Consider the following 18,331-nt stretch of genomic DNA (forward strand, 5'->3'; position numbering starts at 1 on the left):
AGCGTGCTCCGAGGTCAAAGGTGCTTGGGCCACTCGGAGAAGAGAAAGCTGAAGCTTCGGAGACTTGGATGTGTCCAGCGAGGGGGGCGGACGGGGGAGAAGGCGATTAGCACTTGCAGACAACCTGCCGGACGTGTGCGGCTTTCATTAATTCTCGCGGCTTCTCATTCCATCAGTGCCGCAGGTGGGTCTAGAAGTCAGATAGCTTGTCCCTCCACATGGCTTCTCAGTGGCATTTGGAGACGTGAGTCCAGATCCGTCCCCACTCAAAGCCCGGGCTCCGCCCACTCTGCCGCACTGCCGGCCATTAAGAGCTGCCATTCGCTGAGCTCTTTCTCTGTTCCTGGCAGTAGGTCACCTCCTGTAATCCTCACAGTGATGCTCAAGGGAGGTCGTATTGTCCCCATTGTACAGACATGTAAACCGAGGCCCAGAGAGGGTGAGTGACTTGCCCAAGTTCACAGTCAGTAAGTGGTGGCCGTAGGCATGTACGTCATTTACGAGAAGGCTCTGGAACAGGGTCACCTCCAGCCTCACCCCTGGCTTCGGTCGGTAACATGTGTGCAAAGTGATGGGTGTCCCCGGTAGGCAGAAGCTGTAAGGGCAGAGGCGGAGTTCGCCCCGTCCCCTTTGCTGCCGAAGCATCGTCGGGCCTCGGGGGGAAATGACAAAGCGCGAAGCCCCCGGCCCGCCTGCAACGGGCGCGTGGTGTGAGGACGAGGCGCCCCTGCGTTGTTTCCCGCACGCGGGATGTTGCGATTGTCGCCGCGGCGTGACCGAGCCCATCCTGGCTACCGCAGGAGCGGCTCGGGCAGGCGCACGCGCCCTTCCCGCCTCCGAAGCCCGGTGTGGCGACCACCGAGTCGCGGCCGCGGTAATGCCGTCGGACGCGCCGCCGCCCGGGGAGACGGAGCACTGACGGGGGCCTCTTCCTTCCTTCTAGTCCAGAACGACGCTCCCGGTTTCTGCCCGCCGGTGGGCCCGCCCGCCGCCGCCGAGAAAGGTGAGTGCCTCGGCTGGTCGGTCTGTCTGCTGAGAGCGCCGGCTGGTCCCTCGCTCTGCCTTCTCCCTGCCTTTGTCTGGTGGCTGTAGCTCACCTGACCCTCTCCCGCCCCCTAGTTCCAGCGCCTCGCAACTACGTGCATGCGCGGAGGCGGCAAATGCCAGCGCTGCGCGCATTTCGCAGGCGTGGAAACTGACTCGCGGCGTTAAACGACTTGGTCGGACAAAGCAGCCCAGGGGAAGCAGAGGGGGACTGAAGCCCAGGAATCCCGGCATTCATTCCCAGGGTTCTTTCCGCCTATTGAGGAATGACTAGACTAGCACGGACCCAAAGCCACGTCCGCAAGTGGTACTTGTGTCCACAGAATGAAAGAATTCAGCTGTTGATTGGTGCAGGAGGGTTTGGGGTCATGGCCACCAGCACACTGGGTAGCATAGTGGCATCTAAGGCAGGGCGCTGGCCCTGAGCCCAGGAGCATGGCCCGGACTGAGGCTGCGGTCCCCTCCTGCACATCCTGGCCAGCCCGCTGCCTCGTGCCCGGGTCGTGAGGCAGCAGGAAGTGTGGGGAGGGGCTGCAGGGCCCTCTGGGTGGGGTGGGTGGGGTGGGAGCGGGCAGGCCAGCGTGGGCCTCACTGCGTGTCCCTGTTCCGCCAGGAAGTGAGAGTCTCTGAGAGCCCAAGTGACGTTACTTCCTGCCCTGTGACATGATGTCTGAGGGGCTCTAGACATCCGTCATTATAGTCCTGGCTGAAGAGACAGAATATAGCCCCGTAGGAGGCATGCGGTTACAGAGAAGGCTGTGGCTAAAAGTGTAAATGCTCTCAACCCATGTGGTCAGGTTCCTTCTCTCAGTAAAAATAGCTGACTTTGGAGAATATACATATACACACACACACACACACAGTATGTATGTGTATGTATATATAGTGCACATTCTACGTAGAATGTCTGTGTCTAAGCACTTTGAGACTTTGGAGCTAAGCTCCCCACAGGTATGATGTGGTATCAGGTTCCTGGAATGCAACGAGGTGAGTACAAGTCCTGCCACATCATGAACGATGGTTTATACACGCAAGGCTAAACAAAGGATACACGTCCGAGCCAGACTTTGGTCAAAATAGATTTTGATTTTTATCAAGATAATGTACAAACAATTGCAATAATCAAACAGTCCCCAGGATGCGTGGTTTGCGAACACCCACTTGTTCCCTGCGCACCTCTCCACGCCCACCGTTCCCACGCCTGGGGCTGTCCCCTTCAACTCTGCCGGCGCCTTAGTTTCTCTCCTTCTGGCCTCTCTGTTTCTAAACAATACGTGGATCCCGCTGTTGCCTGATTTGCCGGTTTGGGAAGTATCGATTGCAGTTCCTGCTTTGATAGATGAGGACTTGGGGCTCCCTTTTATCACCCTTTTTTTGATTTTCCTCCTTCACCCTCCAAACCTAGTAATATCAAGACCCAGGGTTGAGATGAGAGCTTTGAATTGTGGTGGCCGTGTAAACAGGCTTCGCTGGGGAGCCCGAAGGAGTCATCGCATCCCCTGGTCCTGCCCGCCCCCGTGAGCGGGACCCACAGCCGATCGATCCTCCTGGTTCCAGCCCCATGGTTCCCCCTGCTCTCCAGGGCCGATTGTGCTTCTCGGGCTTTCCTGGGGGTCTGCAGGGCAAGGTCATGTTCGCAGCCCCTCTGCAGGGACCCGGAGCCTCGGCCGGTCCACGCTGCTGTATCCATCAGCACATCGTCCTCTCCTGCACCTAAACATTTGTCGAAATCCCTTATCCGCTGTTTGCTCATTTCTGTTGTTTTCTTTTGTTACCCTTGTGGGTTTAGACTCTTTCATTCCTTTACTTCGTTTTGTAGGGGTTTGTGGAGGGAGAGAAAAGAATTATGCCGTGTTTAATGAAAAGCAATAGTAATGGTACTTTTTTGAAACTTACGTTCCGAAACTACAGATAGTACTAACCCTATTTGTACTATGTCTTTCCTTATGTAGACGTACCTATGATAATGTTTAATTTATAAATTAGTCACGGGAAGAAATTGACAACAATAACTATTAATAAAATAAGATGGTTATAACAACATGCTGTAAAAAAAGTTAAGTGGATGGCTTTGGAGCTATTATTAAGTAAAATAAGGGTGACATGAACACAGGTACTATGAGGCTGTGACAGGTGACCTGATAACCAAGAAGACCACGAAGTGACTAACAGTCGGGGAGCATGTGCACTGTGCAGATGCTGGACAAAGGGCGGCTTCACATGCCGGGCATGGCAGAGCAGGATGGCTTAAGATTCCATCATGCTGCTGAGAACAGCATGCAATTTACCACTTACGAATTGTCTATTCTGGAATTAACGTTTCCTGGACACAGTTTCGTGTGGGCAGCTGATACCACAGGAAGTGAAACGATGAGTCAGCGGGGAACTACTACTGTATTTGGTTGGAGTGTCTGGAAAGGGCGACAGAGGTGGACATTCGGGTCCTTGCTTTGTCTGGAGACCCGACTTCTTGGCCCCGTGGTAGGAGTGTGTGTATAAGTGTCCCATTCAAAGTCTGCCATGAAAGGGGCTTGCAACACTCTGGTCGGTCAGTGGCGACGGTGTGAAGAGGAAGGTGACTTCTGAAATCTCCCAGGCCTGTCTTGGGCACACACTCTGTGCTGGAAGCCTCTCTAAACGCTTCATTTATGTAGCCTCAGAGAACGCTACTGCCACCTTAGCTAGTTTAAAGACGGTGGGAGTTTGTCAAACGGGCAAGTTTCAGAAAGTCTTTCCAGAGACAGTGGTCTATCTGTGCGAAGGCCCAGGGGCATGATGAAATCAGAGATTGGAGAGTTTGGCATGGCAGACTCAGGCCATCAGTGGGATGAGGCGGAAGACGAGCAGCAGAAAATGCTGGAGCCCGAGCCCGAGCACGAGGCCGGAACCAGAGCCTCGTACTGGGTTCGGAGCTCAGCAGGAGAGTGCCAGCGAGCTCCAGGGTGGCGAGTGCGGAGAAGCCTGTTAAAGTGCGGAGAAGCCTGTTAAGGCAAAACGGATCGTCTGCCACTACAGTTGAGGTCAGGTCAGTGAATACGTATGTGCCAGCCACTCGTGGATAACGGCTTCTGAATTTTCACTTACGTTCCAAAAACAGGTGCTATGCTGGGGGGTGGAGTCCTGACTGAAAAGACAGGAGCCCGCATCCCAGTCAGGAGGAAGGCTCGGAAAGACGGAATTCGAGATGAGCCACTTACACCGCAGGGAAGTCACCTCCAGGCTGCAGCAGGAGCATGGGGCGGGCGCCCCAAACTCACGGGGCTTCCTGGCCATGTGGAGACACCCAGGATGAGCATGCATTTGTTGGACGGCCGAGAGGGGAGGGGGCAATGTGAGAACAGCAGCTCAGGGGCTTGCATGGCGGGGCGCCCGCAGAGGAATACAAGCAGCTCGGGACTGCGGGACCGGCAAGGGGCAGGAGGGAGCCAGGATGCAGGGCGCAGGCCAGACGATGGAGCGCCCTGGGTACCACACAGCCTCAGAGGTCTGTCACAGTTGCATGATGAGCCTTAAAACTCTTCTAAAGCTCTTCCGTCGGGCCGTGAGGGGGATGCGTTGGTGGATGGACAGGCTGTCTTTTGAGAAAATAAGGACCATTGTGTCACCATAGGGGATCATTTGCTCTTTCCGGGGGAAAATTGTACTTAAAGAAAAGAAGGAGAACAGTGAAGATGTCATGTCTTCTTCAGAGGAGAAAGTCCACTGCTCTTTAAATGACCCACAGCAACCCGTCCGGAGAGGGTGCCCAGGGCTGGCGCGAGTCGTCTTCTCAGGCGTTGGAGGCCACCTCTGGGATGAGCGCTCTCTCCCCGTCTCCTGCACGCCCAAGCCTGGGGTCTTCCAAGGGCTTAGTCCCGGGATGATTCACATTTTGCTTTTCGCTTTCCATTTCAGAAGCACGTTGCCCAGAGGGGCCGTTGGAGCACCCTGAGCCTTTTAGATGGCAGGCCAGAGGAAAACACAGGATAGGAGTCTTTAGGAATTTGTATCTGCGTTTTAAGTTAAATGTCACCTGAGAAACTTCAATATGCCCGTTAGGATGTGCTGCGGCCCTTGACCTTGAGCAGCTTTGGAGCAGCCGGGACAGCACAGGTTGCTGTCTGCAGCCCAGAGGGTGGAGGGGGTGCTCGGAAAGGGGCCTCGTTACACTGAGCCCTGCTCAGCTTTCCAGCGCCACCCCGACCTCGTCCTCCAGCTCAGTGACAGCGGCGAAGCCTGAGTTCGGGGTGGGTGGAAGAGGAAGTGGCCGCACGGTCTTTTGGGTCACGGCGGCGGTCAGTCCACCTGGCCTGCTTTGTCTCTGCCCTTTGCTTTCGGCTGTGCCTCTGGGTTACTGGACTTCGGTTGATCTTCCCTGCAAGTATTTCCCATTAAGCGGGAGACGGCGTCCTGTGATCCCCACAAAATGTCGGCCCTGCAGGGAGCTCACACGCCATCTGATGGAGGGAAGCGGGGGTGGGGGGCGTCCTGGTGCGGCGTGAGCTTTGAAGCGCCTCTGCCCAGCCGCAGGTCCTGTTCCCTCACTCAGCCACCGAGTTCTCAGCCGGGGTCCTCGGCCCCTCCCTGCCTTCGTTCGCCTCCGTGACGTGAGGATGGTGGTGAGAAATGAGAGGCACCGCGGTAGGCGTGTGTTACGGAATAAAGCGCGGTGCTCAGCACAGACCCCGATAGCGAGCGAGCGTTTCAGAAACATCGGCCCTGATTCCCACGTCCCAACTCAAGTATTTGCGGAGAAAGTGCCCCTCCCAAGTCACAGCCAGCTGGTGGCGGAGCGTGACAGTTGCCTGTTTTAAAACTCCTCCGTATCGAGTGGCCAGGCCAGTCACTGCGCTAGTGCTGTTCGTGGTTTAAGGGTGTCTAAAGGGGACACTGCGGTGTGCGTCACAGGGACGTTTTGTTTCGTAATGTCATTTGGGGCAGCTTTGAGCATGAAGTAGGTGCTGCTAAATCCGGGCGGGCTGTCCTGCCCCAACCCGGTGCGCTGTCACCAAACCCCCGCCCCCCGCCACAACTGCAGCCACTGGACTGGTGGCCGTGACCCCACGGAAGGTGAATCCTTAATCCTTGAGGTCCTCGAGCCGAAAGATCCAGGCGAGCAGGTGAGCAGGCACCGACCCCACATCGTTTAGTGTCTGTGCGAAACTTCGATCTCCTTTTAAAATACGCACATAGCTCTGGAGGGCATTGCGGGCATCACAGGGCACCTGCTGCTGCTGCTGCTTCGCAAGACTCGCCGTGTGGGGACGGGTCCCCCAGCCCGCAAGGCCAGGCCGGGCCGGCACAGTCTCCTCCCGTCGCTCGACAGCGCTGAGCGGATTGCCTGTGCTGTGACTGCAGGCTCGGCGCGTGGTCAGTTCGTCTCCCAGACGCGCGAGTGTAGGCAGGACACACCTCTCCCACGCTGCCCGGGCGGCTGGGATCAGCGGGGCTGCGTGTTCTCCGGCCTCGGCGTCTCATGCGGCAGCTCGAAGGAAAATTGGAAATGGGAGGAAACTGGCCCCCGGCTTCGAAGGCTTCACGCTCTGCACAGACACAAGCGGGAGCCTCGCGCCCGCTGGGGAGGCGCTGGCCCCGGCCTGCAGTGGTGGCTGCTGCTTCCTCGGCTGTCCGTCACCTCCCCGTCCATCCGCACGTTCCTTCACCATGCGTCCAGTGAGCGCCGACTCTGCGCCAGGCACCGTGAGCCGGGGCTGCGGCGGCGAACAGAGCCTGCGGGAAGCCCAGCCCCGTGGAAATGCATCCTGGGACAGCTCAGTACGTCTCTCCAGGGCTCGCTCCTCTGCTCTGAGCGTAGGTCGCCTCCTGAGACAGACCTCCGACCACCCCATCGAAGCTCCTGCCTTCGGCACTCTACCTCTTCCCCGGCTTTATGGTCGGCAGACGGCTTCCTGCTGTGAGATTTCCTCACTTGATTACTTCTCTGTATCTGCCTGGCCTCTAAAAGGGAAGCCGCACGGGGCAGGGACTTTGTCTTATTCGCTGCTATATTTAGTACCCGAGTACTGACTGGTACATAGTCAGTACTCAGGAAATACTTACTGATTGAATGGATGCATCTCTCTTGCTCGCCTGCGTCTTGCATCTGATGTTCCTAAGGGGAGGCGTCTTGTAATTCATGGTTTAATCCTAACACTTAGCAAAGTGTCTGGTATATGGTAGATGCTCAATATTATATTTATAACTTAAAAAAACATATATATATATATATATATACACACACATACACACTTAACTCTAGGTTAATATTTAAAGCTAGTAGTGATTCAGTTAATGTTTGGTGAAAGAATAAATCAATAAGGAAATAAATCAATGAATGAGCAGTAGTGGAGTATTGGAAACCACACGGGCTATGGGCATCCTTCCTTTGCCACTCTTTTAGGTACGTGACCTTGGTCAGTTTAAAGGATCTTTCTGAGCCTCAGTTGCCTTGCCTGTGAAATAGAGCTGATGATGCCTATTTCAAAAAGGTTGTTGTTATACTTGAAGAGATGTTGTATATAAAACTGCAGCACCCAATGTCTGGTGAAGGTTGGCAGTGGAGGAATAGCTGGGTTAGGTCAAGTTCAGCCAGTTCTCAGGGATTTATCAAGGAGGTAGCCGCCTTTCCCTTTCCCGTGTGCAAAGTCCAGGAGGTGAGAGGGGCCCAACCAAGGGGAGACTGAGGAGCAGCCTCAGTGTGGACGGAGAGCCTGGCGTCATGGGGGGTGGGGGATGAGGTGAGGGGGGGTAGGGCCGCGCGATGGAAGGAGAAGACGCTGCGTCTCTGCCGTGACGGCGTCAAGGCACTGAGCTCCCTGCCGCGGGAGGATGCAGGCAGGTTGGAGCTTCCCTCGCTTTGTGAGGGCGTAGCTTAAATGGACTCTCAGTTTCTCTTTAAGTTCTCTATTTTCGTAATTCTAATGATTCGCTCAGTTATGCTTGAAGGTTTTGTGTGTGTGTGTGTGTGTGTGTGTGTGATAACTTACTCACAGGCAAGCAGAAGGCGCTTAGCAGGTGTTTGTAGAAGCAAAAGCAATGAAGCAGAGAGACTCAGCACTGGGCAAATCTGGGTTTCGATTCCAGTTCTAGTTCTAGGGCGAGAACTTGATCCTCCCTCCTCTGAGCCCGAGTGTCCTTAATTAAGATGGATTTTATAATATCGCCTACATCCACGAGTTGATGTGAGATGTGGATGAAGTCAGGTAGGGCAAGTGCTTAGCACGTCACCTCACCCAGATGGGAAGTAACTGACAAGTGGTGACGGCAGCCGCTGCTCCTGAGACCGCAGCGGCCACGGAGGCAGGTGTAGGGCTGCGTTCTCGGACATCTGACAGCCGGGGCTCGACCAGCTGTGTGACCTTGGGCAGGTTCCCTGCAGCCCACTGAGAGATCAGGAGGGACTCTGCCCGCTGCCTTTGTTTGTTGCACGTTCCTGGGGAGGCCTCCGCGTGACGGGGATCATTTGGCTCAGCTCACGTCGGTTCCACATATACATCTGTGCATCTGCGTTTCTGCAGCTTTACTCCGCTGCCCAGGATTACGTGCAAGGACCCCAAGAAAGAGGAGCTCGGACGCTCTTAGGAAACCCAGTTAAGCCATCTCCCAGGGAGCCTTTGTTTGTGGGGGGAGTTTGAGCGGGAATCTACTTGATAGAAGTGTTCTTAGGGAGAAACCCAACTTAGTCTGAGCCTTTGACTTTCCACTAGGAATTTTGCTTGCGATAAGCTTAGTAATTTATCACGAGGACATATAGCTCCAAGTCTGTTTCCACATGTATGGCTTTTTATAACATAAAAACTTCTGAAGGAGTGCCTTTGAAGTCAGCGGCATAAAAGATCATTCCTCACCAGCCCACAGGCTCATAACCTCGACAGATGCTGGGGCATTTCACATGTCTTTGGAAACCTCCGCCTGTGATGTAGACGTCCCTGAAGAGAACCGATTTATGAGTCTGCAGTTGAGTCATGAGGAGAAAGAGGCAGCTGTGGAGGAGCGGGGGCCGGAGGAGCAGTCTGGGTCAAGCTCCTGGTTCGCAGATTTGGCCGTGTTCTCAACCCCTCTGAGCTTCGGCATGGCCTCTTGCAAAGTAACAATAGTAATACGATCAACACACAGGCTGATATAGTTGTTTAATGTCTCAGAGTAAATGAAAAGTGTCTCATAAACCGGAATGCACCACATAGAGGTGCGGTATTATGAAATCGATCGCTCATTATTTGCTTCCTATGTGAGTAATTGACCCACTAATTGATTTATTCAATAATTATTAAGTCTTAGGGTATGTGAATAATTAACAGTGTTAATCTTTATAGAGATGGAAAAAATAATTAGTATCTCATTTCTTTCTTACTAATTAAAAAAACTTTATTAATTAAGTCAATACACACTATAGATTGAGCTGTACATACAAAACAGTAATATTATTATTCCCTTTAGCACACAGAACACTTAATAAATGCTAGCTACAGCTTTATCATTGATTTTTTTGTTAATATTTTTTTATGCTGTTGTAAGAGGTCTTTGAGAATCAATGAAAACTGGGGCAGTTTTTGATCTCGAGGGGCTTATAATTTAACAGAAATAAAAAACATTAAGAAAATTGCAATGTAGTGTCTTAGTGGAATAGTAGACGTATCTATAAGGTACTTTGAGCAGGAGAAAAACCATTGAGGGGTAGCGGAGGAGGGAGCCTCAGAAGGGTTTCAGTAGGAAGTATCATCTGAGTTGGCTTTGGAAGGATGATAGGAGTTTGTAATATGAATACACTGGCTTAATTCTGTAAGTGCATGTCAAACAAAGGGAATAGTGAAAAAGGCCAGATACAGCGCAGTGTTTCGCTAGGCCGGCAGACGTGAGTTCGGGATGGTAGGAAGTAGACCGGCGAGTGCTGAGTCTGGAGAGGCAGGTGAGGGAGGCGGCAGACAGACCACGAGGACACTTGGAGGCCGTGTTCTTTTGCTAGGAATTCAGACAGGCCGTGTTTAACCCAGGGAGAACGTCCACTTATAATGGTAGAACCTGCAACGTAGACTGGGGAGAATATCTATTCTTACTTTCCTTCTGCAACATGCTTTCTAGGTGGACAGCCAGTCAGTCTACTTGAAGACCAGTCGGGGATAACGTTTGACGTTTCAGGTTGAGCAGTCCCACGGGTGGCGGTGCCGATTCCCGAGACAGGGAATGTGAGGAGGGAACCATCGAAGTCTGTGGGCGAGGACGAAAGCGAGGGCCAGTGTTCGGCTCTCCACGCGCTGACTTTGGGGGGCATCTGCTGAGAGGTGTCTAGCCAGCAATGCGCATCTCAGAACAAAGCTTGGGCGTAAGGTCGGGCCCGCGGAGGTATTAGGTAATCAACCGTTAGCATGCTGGTGCTATTGGAAACTACGCGGATGGTGAGATCATGCGTGGAAAGCGTGTGGGGTGTAAAGAGTTGAGGTCAAGGACAGGCCCCTGAGGGGCAGCACCGATGGAAGGTCGTTGAGCGCCGATGAAAGCGGAGCTGAAATGACGGACCCGCGGGAAGCCTCGGTGTGTGATGCGCCCGTGAAGATGAGTCTCAGGGAGAGGGCGAGAGAGTAGAAATCGCAGTGACATTGAAGAACCGGCTTCAGTGGGATGGAAGTGCGGGAATGCTGCAAAGAAAAGAGGCTCGCGGGACGGAACGGGAGTGGGGCTTGGAGAAGCGGCGGATGGAAAGGCGGCGGAGTCCAGGGCCCAGACGGGGTTTGCAGTGTGGGTCTCAGAGGCCCCTGTCTGCAGCGGGTGCAGGTAAAAGTCTCGGGGTTTGCAGAGGTCAGGAAACAGAGACCAGAGCATTAGGCGGGCTGCCCGCTTCCCCCACGGATGATACAGTTGCTTGATATTTTAGCATGAACGGGGGGCGAAGATGACAATTTTGAGCTGGCAAGTAAAGAATTTGCAGAACGTGGGTGAATGCGCAGGTATCCCCAGTTAGAGAGGATGAGCAGGGCTAGAAGGTTCCGGAGTCAGAAGCTTGCGACCCACAGTGAGGGCAGGGGACATTACAGTCATGGTAAGGACCCCGGTTTCCGGCACACAGTCGATGGGGGAGGACGAGACGGGCCCAGGAGGCAGCCGTGGCAGCCGCGTGAAGCTGCAGGGCCTGGGGTCCACAGGAGGCCGGATCAGGAGCGGGGAAGGCCACGTGGGTGTGGAGAAGACAGGCTGGGCTCACGTCCCTCTCTGGGACCGGAGGGCAGCTTGTGGCCGTCAGCTTTTCATTCCACCACAATCAGAATGATTTTTAAGAGCAAAATACATTCACTGTCGCTTTATGAAAGGGCGTTAACACGCCAGCTTAGGCAGGACATCCATCAACATATAAAATCGTGATATCCTCCCCTCCAGACGACACCCTCCAGACTACCCCTCCTTCCTGAGACAGCCACGAAATCTCCCTGTCAGGTTGCCCGTTGGACTTTTTGTTCCCGAAACATAGATTCCCGTCCATTACCGTGCAGTGACTGAGCCCGTGACCCTTCTCGGCCCCTGACTTCTAGATCAGGGGTCCAGCCTGCAGCATATTTTCGTACGGCCCATGAGCTGAGAATGGGCCTCAGACGTGTTTAAAGGGTCGCAAAGGAATGCAGGATAATACCAAATGAAGCTGGCGAACCCTACAGTGTTTACTATCTGGCTTTCAAAAGAAATACCTTGCCCACTCCCGTCCAAGCCTGAAGAGTCGCTGTCTTCTCTGACCTCTGTCCCCAAGTCCTCAAACCATCGGAGTGTGTCTTTTCTGGTCTTCCGGGCCCGCACGACCAGAGCCATGCCCCACTGTGTGACCGTCTTGACTAGGAAGGCGGGGCGGCGGCATCAGTCATATCAGTACTGTTCATGTTTGTGTTTCGGTCGAAAACGCCCTGTTTTGCGAGCGACAGCGTCTGTGCCGTTGTGTCCTCAGCGGCATGGCGCAGAAGGAGGAGCGGTGGCTTCAGGGGCTGCCACCCAGGGGTCGCGTCTTTGCTCGATGCCGTTGAGCACTTCCCATGCAGCAAGCAGTTTGCAGGCATTGCTGCCCCGAGCCCTCGACAGGAGCCGCTGACTTCTCCATGCCGTGACACGCATTGGGCCTGGTGACATCTGCATCGGGTATCCAGACGAGAGGGCCAGCCCTCGCTGCCTGCACCTCTCCCGGAAGAGTCACTAGCAGACTGTGCCCCTTACCGTACGGTCATACTGGTGACATGACTCCTCCAGTTCACAGATTAAAACAAAGCAACAGTCGCGACTTAGCATGTAACGCACCCCGAGTCGGAGCTGGCAGTGGGCAGAGCAGGGATCGGGCCACAGGGAGTGCCCTGAGTGGGTCCCCCTTGAAGTGTGGCATGTCACCTCGCGGAGCAGGGGTTGACCAGAGCAGCCACGTTCAACGACACACGCAGCACATCGCAATGTGTCTGAAAAACAGAAAGTGCTTAATAAGCGTGAGCCGCTGTCATCCGCGCTGTTCACACGGCAAGGCTCATCCCTAGGATTAGCACTTCGGTGCCGGAGCGGGGCGCAGCGGGCTCTCTGGGAATCAAGAATGATGTCCCTTCTGAGTGTCTCTCGCTCGTAGTTTGGGGCCCATGGCACAGCACCCCAAACTGGGGCCTTAAACAGTGGAAGTTTATTCTCTCCCAGTTCTGGAGGCCGGAAGTCCAAGGCCACCGTGTTGGCAGGGCCGGATGGCTCCGAGGGCCGTGAGGGAAGGACCTGCTCCCGAGCCCTCTCCATTGCCCTGGCGGCCGACCGTCCTCTCCTCCCTCCCTGCGTGCACGGCTCCATGTCGGATTTTTCCTTTTTGTTAGGACTCCAGTCGTTTTGGATCGAGGACCGTTCTACCTACCTCACTTGAATTTAATCACCTCTGTAACGGTCACATCCTGACATGTGGGGGCGAGGACTTCAAACCCTGAGTCTTGGGGTGGGGGCGGGGGTAGGGACATGATTCCATCCACAGTGCCCACCGCCGTCCCTCTGCTGAGCGCAGGAGACATAGAGTTAGACATGAAGGCGTGTAGCTTAAAGAGTATCTGGAGGCCCAGCAGAAGCAAATAGGTCTCTAGGTATTTTTCTAGAGTTTTAAATAGGACAGGAGGCCCAGGACGTACGAGAAATTTCTCTCTGAGGAAATGCTAAGTCAACAGGCAGCTGTGGCCCCATTTTCATCATCTTTCAAGTGAGCACAATATAACGAGGGCGTCTTTTTTTTTTTTTTCTTCCTCTTCTTCCTGTTATCAAAGGAACATCTGGTTTTCATTTGAGTGCTAACCAGGGCAAAAATAGCCCAGCATGACGTCTTTGTCCCTCGCAAGAAGGTGGCTCGTGAGATACCAGGATGTGTAAGCGTCGGTCCTATCTGATAATGACAGCACAGGGGACCTTCCCGTCGGCGAGCACGGCAGGCTTTGGCTTTGGAGGCTTCTGCGAGCCAGTGGCACTGTGCTTGGGACCAAGGTCACAGCGGCGTGCTGGTGCCCGAAATGCTTTTCCTGCCCGAAAGGCTGCAAAACGTTGACATTTCACCCCGGCCAGGCGGCCTGGGCGTGGAAGCCACCACGAGCATCTCCCCGAGCTTCTCCAAGGGGCTCTCACGGGGTCTGATTGCAAAAGGACAGTAAGAATCTTGTATTCTTTTGGAAACCTTAGAGCTTGCACTTATTACCTTTATTCTTGGCGATTCTTAAGAAAAGCTCATTTTCCTATTTTTTTTTTTGTTTGTTTGTTTAAAAAATGGGCCCGTGAGTATTGGAATGTTGGAAAGAAGGTAGCGTCTGCTACCAGTTTGGCATTCCCGCGCTTTGATCTGATTCGGACCCGTTGGAAGGCGGGTTCCCCTCGCTTTTCAAATGAGAAAGATGAGGGTCAGAGCCCGAGCCTGCCTTTGTTTACCCAGACAGCGAGCGGCACACCTGCCCCTCCCGTATTAACACGGCGCTGCCATTCCGTGCGATTTTTAGTCCGGTTTTATTTTTTCGCCATTATTAATGGTCGAAAATAATACTCTCAGTCAGCCTGGAAATCAAACTCAAACATTTCCCCTTTAACTGGTTTCTGGGCAGGGAGGTGGGAGGCGCAAAGGAAGGGAGCGAGGGGGAGCACAGCGCCCCACGCGCTGGAGGAACTTTCCAGATATAATTTTCAAATCTATTTTAGTCTAGTGGTTTTTGTGTTGTCGCTGTTTGTTTGTTTGTACCTTAGTCTGTATTAAAAGGACACAGTGCTTCCCAGGAGGGACTAGAAGTAACTCGGTGTCACCGGAGGCCTGCGTGTGCCGAAGTCGCGTGCCCTGCTGCCCCAGAGCCCCGGAGGGGCCCAAACTGCTCACACTTTGCCCCCCGCTGCTCTGCTGCACCCTCCCCCCTCCCAGAACCCCTCTGTCCCCTCTGCCTGTCCACCCTCAGCAACTCCGTGGTGCACAGTGGGACATAGCAGGGTGGTCCTGGGTGCAAAGGCCGGCCTGCCGCCTCTCAGCTGGGTGTCCTTGGGCAAGTCGTCGGTCCTCTCCGGAGCTCTTTTCTCGTCCATAAAACGAGGGTGATGTCTGTCATTCATATCAGTGGAGTGTTGCAAGACGGAATCAGAGAACGAATTTTCCAGCACTTAACGCCCGCCCTCCGACCCCTGCCCCTGATGGCGGCTCTGTGGCTAGTGCCTCCCAGCGTGGAGGAAAGACACCCGTGGGTCTCTCCCCTGCAGAGCCACCACGCGCCCCCTGCTAAGGGACCCGCTTGGCCTCTTACCTCAAAGGGTGCGTCCTCCAAGGTCAGGAGCTGTCGGCGAACTGTTTCACGCCTTGGTCGCCTCCACAGCGTGAGAGCTGCCCAGACTCCCCTCCGCCCCCACAGCAGGGGGAGCAGGCACTGTGCCCAGCTTGTCAGCCACCACCTCGCCGAGGGGGCCCGGGCTATGGGGAGGCAGAGCCGAAGCCATCCTGGCCCGGGCCGAGGCCAGCTTCTGTCCTGTGGCTTTGGGGAATACCTTTGTGACCTTGGGGTGCGCCCTGTGACCTTTCCCCCCTTGTGGCTCAGTGTCCCCGTGTGCTCTGAGGAGGCCTGATCTGAGTTAACATTAGTAACTCAAATTCTGTAGTAAAGTGATGCCTCTTTCTGATTCTTACGATTATGGGACATGTTTGGGGTGCACTCAGGCCCACCCAGTAAAAGTGGGGGGAGTGATGCAGAGGACTTCGCCTGCTACCCCAGGGACGTTGGGGAGTGCGTGTCATGGTCACCTTGCGAGGTGACCTCGGCCGCGTGTGACGACGGCGTGAGGAGGGGTGAGACTGGGTTGCAGGGAGGCCCATCTGGGTCTCAGCAACTGGAGTGTCAGTGACTGGAACGAAACTGCTGAGGCCAGAGTCCGGACGGAAAGGAAAGGACCGCTCCCGGGGGGCTGAGGAGGCAGGGCCGGCCGGTCGAGGAGGTGGCGAGGACGACGGGCGGGCGGGGCAGGTGGCGGATACTCAGCATGGGGGTGAAGAGCGGGGCGGAGGGAGGGGAGCAGGGCTCCTGAGACCTCGAAGCGTCGCCATTTATGGATGTCACTGTTTTCGGCAGCAGGTCTCCTAGGGAGGTGGAGGCTCAGCGGCCGGTCGGGCGCGGTCACTGCCCAGCGCCACTGTGCCTGATGACCTGACTGAGGAGTCACAGGGCCAGAGGGCAGAGGGCGACGTGGCCGATGGGCGGGAAGCAGGGCGTCCGGGGACAAGACGGGGTAGGGCGAGGGGAGTCGCGCAGAAGGGGCACCACGCGGTGGCCGGGCGCTTGCACCCCTTCCAGAACGTCCCCCCGGTACTGCAGGCAGGCGCAGGCCTCCCCGTTTGAAGAGAGAGTGACGGAAACGTAACAGGAAGTGTAACATGGAAATGCGGCAGAGTGTCTGCATTCAGAGCCCTTCCCCAGGCCGGCTGGGCGCCCAGCAGTTCACCGTGGTGACTCATTCGCGACCTGTGGGAGGTCGCCTCTCGTAAGATCCCCATTTTACAGATGAGGAAACCGAGGCTCAGAGAGGCGGAGTGGTTTGCCCCAAGCCACAGAGCTGCGAGGTGGAGGGGCTGGGATAAACTCAAGGGGTGCGACCGCGTAACCAAGTACGTCTCGTTTGTGACGGGGCCGCTCGTTAGCCGCCGTTGCTGGGTGGCCTGTCCTTGCTACGTCTGGAATCCGGTTTGAGCCTGTTTCCGAAGTAGCCACAGAGAGAAAGGCTGAATTTCAACTATTCTGTGAGTTACACTGAGTGCGACTTCAGTGGCCTGTGGGAAAAGAAATACACACAGATAAGTAACTTTCCTTTAGGTCAATAATAACCGTTTCGAAATATAATGGAAAAAAAAAATCCCATTTCATTCTTAACTACATCGAAAATCAAACATAATAAAATGAAAAAAATTTTTCTCAAATTAATTTTTCCGATTAATATCTCAAAAAAGCTTTCTTGAAACTTGACAAAATGGTTTTGAATTTTATGTGATAATAGCCACAAATAGCCAAGAGATATTTCTGAAAGAAAAATAATACAGGAGACTTTTACCATTAAATGATAAACTATATTATAAAGTCACTAGAGTTTCAGTAGTGTGGTGGTAGAACCAGATTTAACAAAATAAATAAAAAAGAATACTCACCAAACAAAAGCCATCTACCAATTAATACTTAATATATGACAAATATGGCCGTTTCCCATGCTGGGGAGGTGATGCCTTTCTAATAAGCGATGCTGGCATTGCAATCTATAAAATGTACTTTAAACAGAGAAAAAATTAAAGCTAATCCACAAGCCACAGATGCTGCTTTTGGAGCCGACTCACCCTTTGGGCGAGCCTGAAAGCTGTCACCACCACCTCCTCCCCTGGCGGGGAGGCCCGGCAGTGCAGGAAGCCTTGGGTTTCAGGCCTGGCGCGGTCATAACCCTGGGGAGCGGGGCCCGAGGCCTGGCATGGGCGCTCCTCAACCAGGCCCTTCGGAAGCGCCCTGGGTCTCGTTCCTCCTCCGTGAGATGTGCACAGTACTGGTGCCCGCGGCATGGCTGACGGCGAGTGTTAAATGCAGTCATGGTGCCGGGTTCTTGGCGAACGGCAAACTCTCATGAAATGCTACCAAGACGCTCGGCTTTCAGGCCTCGCCATGCTTTCGCCAGAGTTTTCACGAGAGGCACGGACTCCAGGTGTTGGATTCTGCACAACAGCGGTCGCTCGTCCTGGGGGTTCCTGCCCGTGGGAACGTGGCCACAGGTGGAGGGTGCGGCAGAGACTTGGCTCCAGGCCCCGGGATGGCGACCGACGAGCCGGCTCTCGCTTCGGAGATGAAATTCACCCTTCAATTACAGCGTTTCCCCTCCAGACATCAATCTAAACGTGGAGTGCCCCGAGGCTTCCATTTTAAGACCATAATTGGCAAGTTTGGTCCTGAAACCTCATCATACCTCTTCTTGGCAATCGCAGCGTAGTCATCACATGAAAATATGCAGCTCGGTGTGGTCGAGTTGCAAAAATGCCACTTGTACTGACCACGAAAATAGCAACATGCGGAGGATGCTTAAGAAAATGAGAGCCCGCGTCTCTTGCGGGGAGACAGGTCCCAAGTTCAGAAGGACACGGCTCCCGATTCCAGGACGGGCATGGGGGCCCACCTGCCTCTTGCCGACTCTGTGTGAAACCCGCTTGCATTAATCATCGACTTCTCTGGATAAATCTTTTCCTCTCCCTTTTTCTGTTTTTATTTAAGAAACAAACAAACAAGGTTGTGGTTGATCTGGGACTTTATTTACTATTCTAATTGTAGTAACACCCCCCCGCCCTCCCCCCCCCCCGCTCCTTGCGCTGGGTGCCAAAGACAGGTTAGAGATGAAAATGACTAGCTTAGCCACACAGCTAAAAGCACGGTGCTGTTAAGGACAGTGGCCTTTTGCTACCCGGGGGTAATTTTCTGGAAAGGATGCTCAGCTACATAGGAAGCTCAAAAGGGACAGAGAGAACACTGGCTCAGAGCCAGGAGGCCTGGTCCATCTCTGGCTCGGTCACTGTTCAGCTGCGTTCTTGAAAAGCCACGTAGCTTCTCCCAATTTCTTACTCCTCATTGGTGAAGAGGCATTGGAACCCCTATGCCACCCCTCACTCGGGGTGCTACATGGATCACGTGTGAGGATGCTTTGCAGACGAGGAAACTGAGGCAACGGAGTCACAGCCCCGAAGGGCTCAGCTCGTAAGGCTGCCACAGTGTTCTGCTGGCACAAGGTAGATGCTCACAGATATTTATTATAAAGCTTAACTACTGTGGTCTTCTGGAAAAAATGTCAGACAAAA

The 18,331-nt window shown here is 54.2% G+C and overlaps 1 protein-coding gene across 1 annotated transcript in view; it reads left to right on the top strand.

Moving 5' to 3' along the window:
* TG (thyroglobulin) overlaps positions 1 to 18,331 on the top strand; it is a 180,582-nt gene that overhangs the window by 62,229 nt on the left and 100,022 nt on the right. Inside the window, exon 35 of the mRNA XM_016145636.2 lies at positions 944 to 1,003. Within this exon, the coding sequence (XP_016001122.2) occupies positions 944 to 1,003 (60 nt within the window). The remainder of the gene's footprint in view (positions 1 to 943; positions 1,004 to 18,331) is intronic.

This window comes from Rousettus aegyptiacus, unplaced genomic scaffold (assembly GCF_014176215.1).
Source record: "Rousettus aegyptiacus isolate mRouAeg1 unplaced genomic scaffold, mRouAeg1.p scaffold_m13_p_15, whole genome shotgun sequence".
Taxonomy (NCBI): domain Eukaryota; kingdom Metazoa; phylum Chordata; class Mammalia; order Chiroptera; family Pteropodidae; genus Rousettus; species Rousettus aegyptiacus.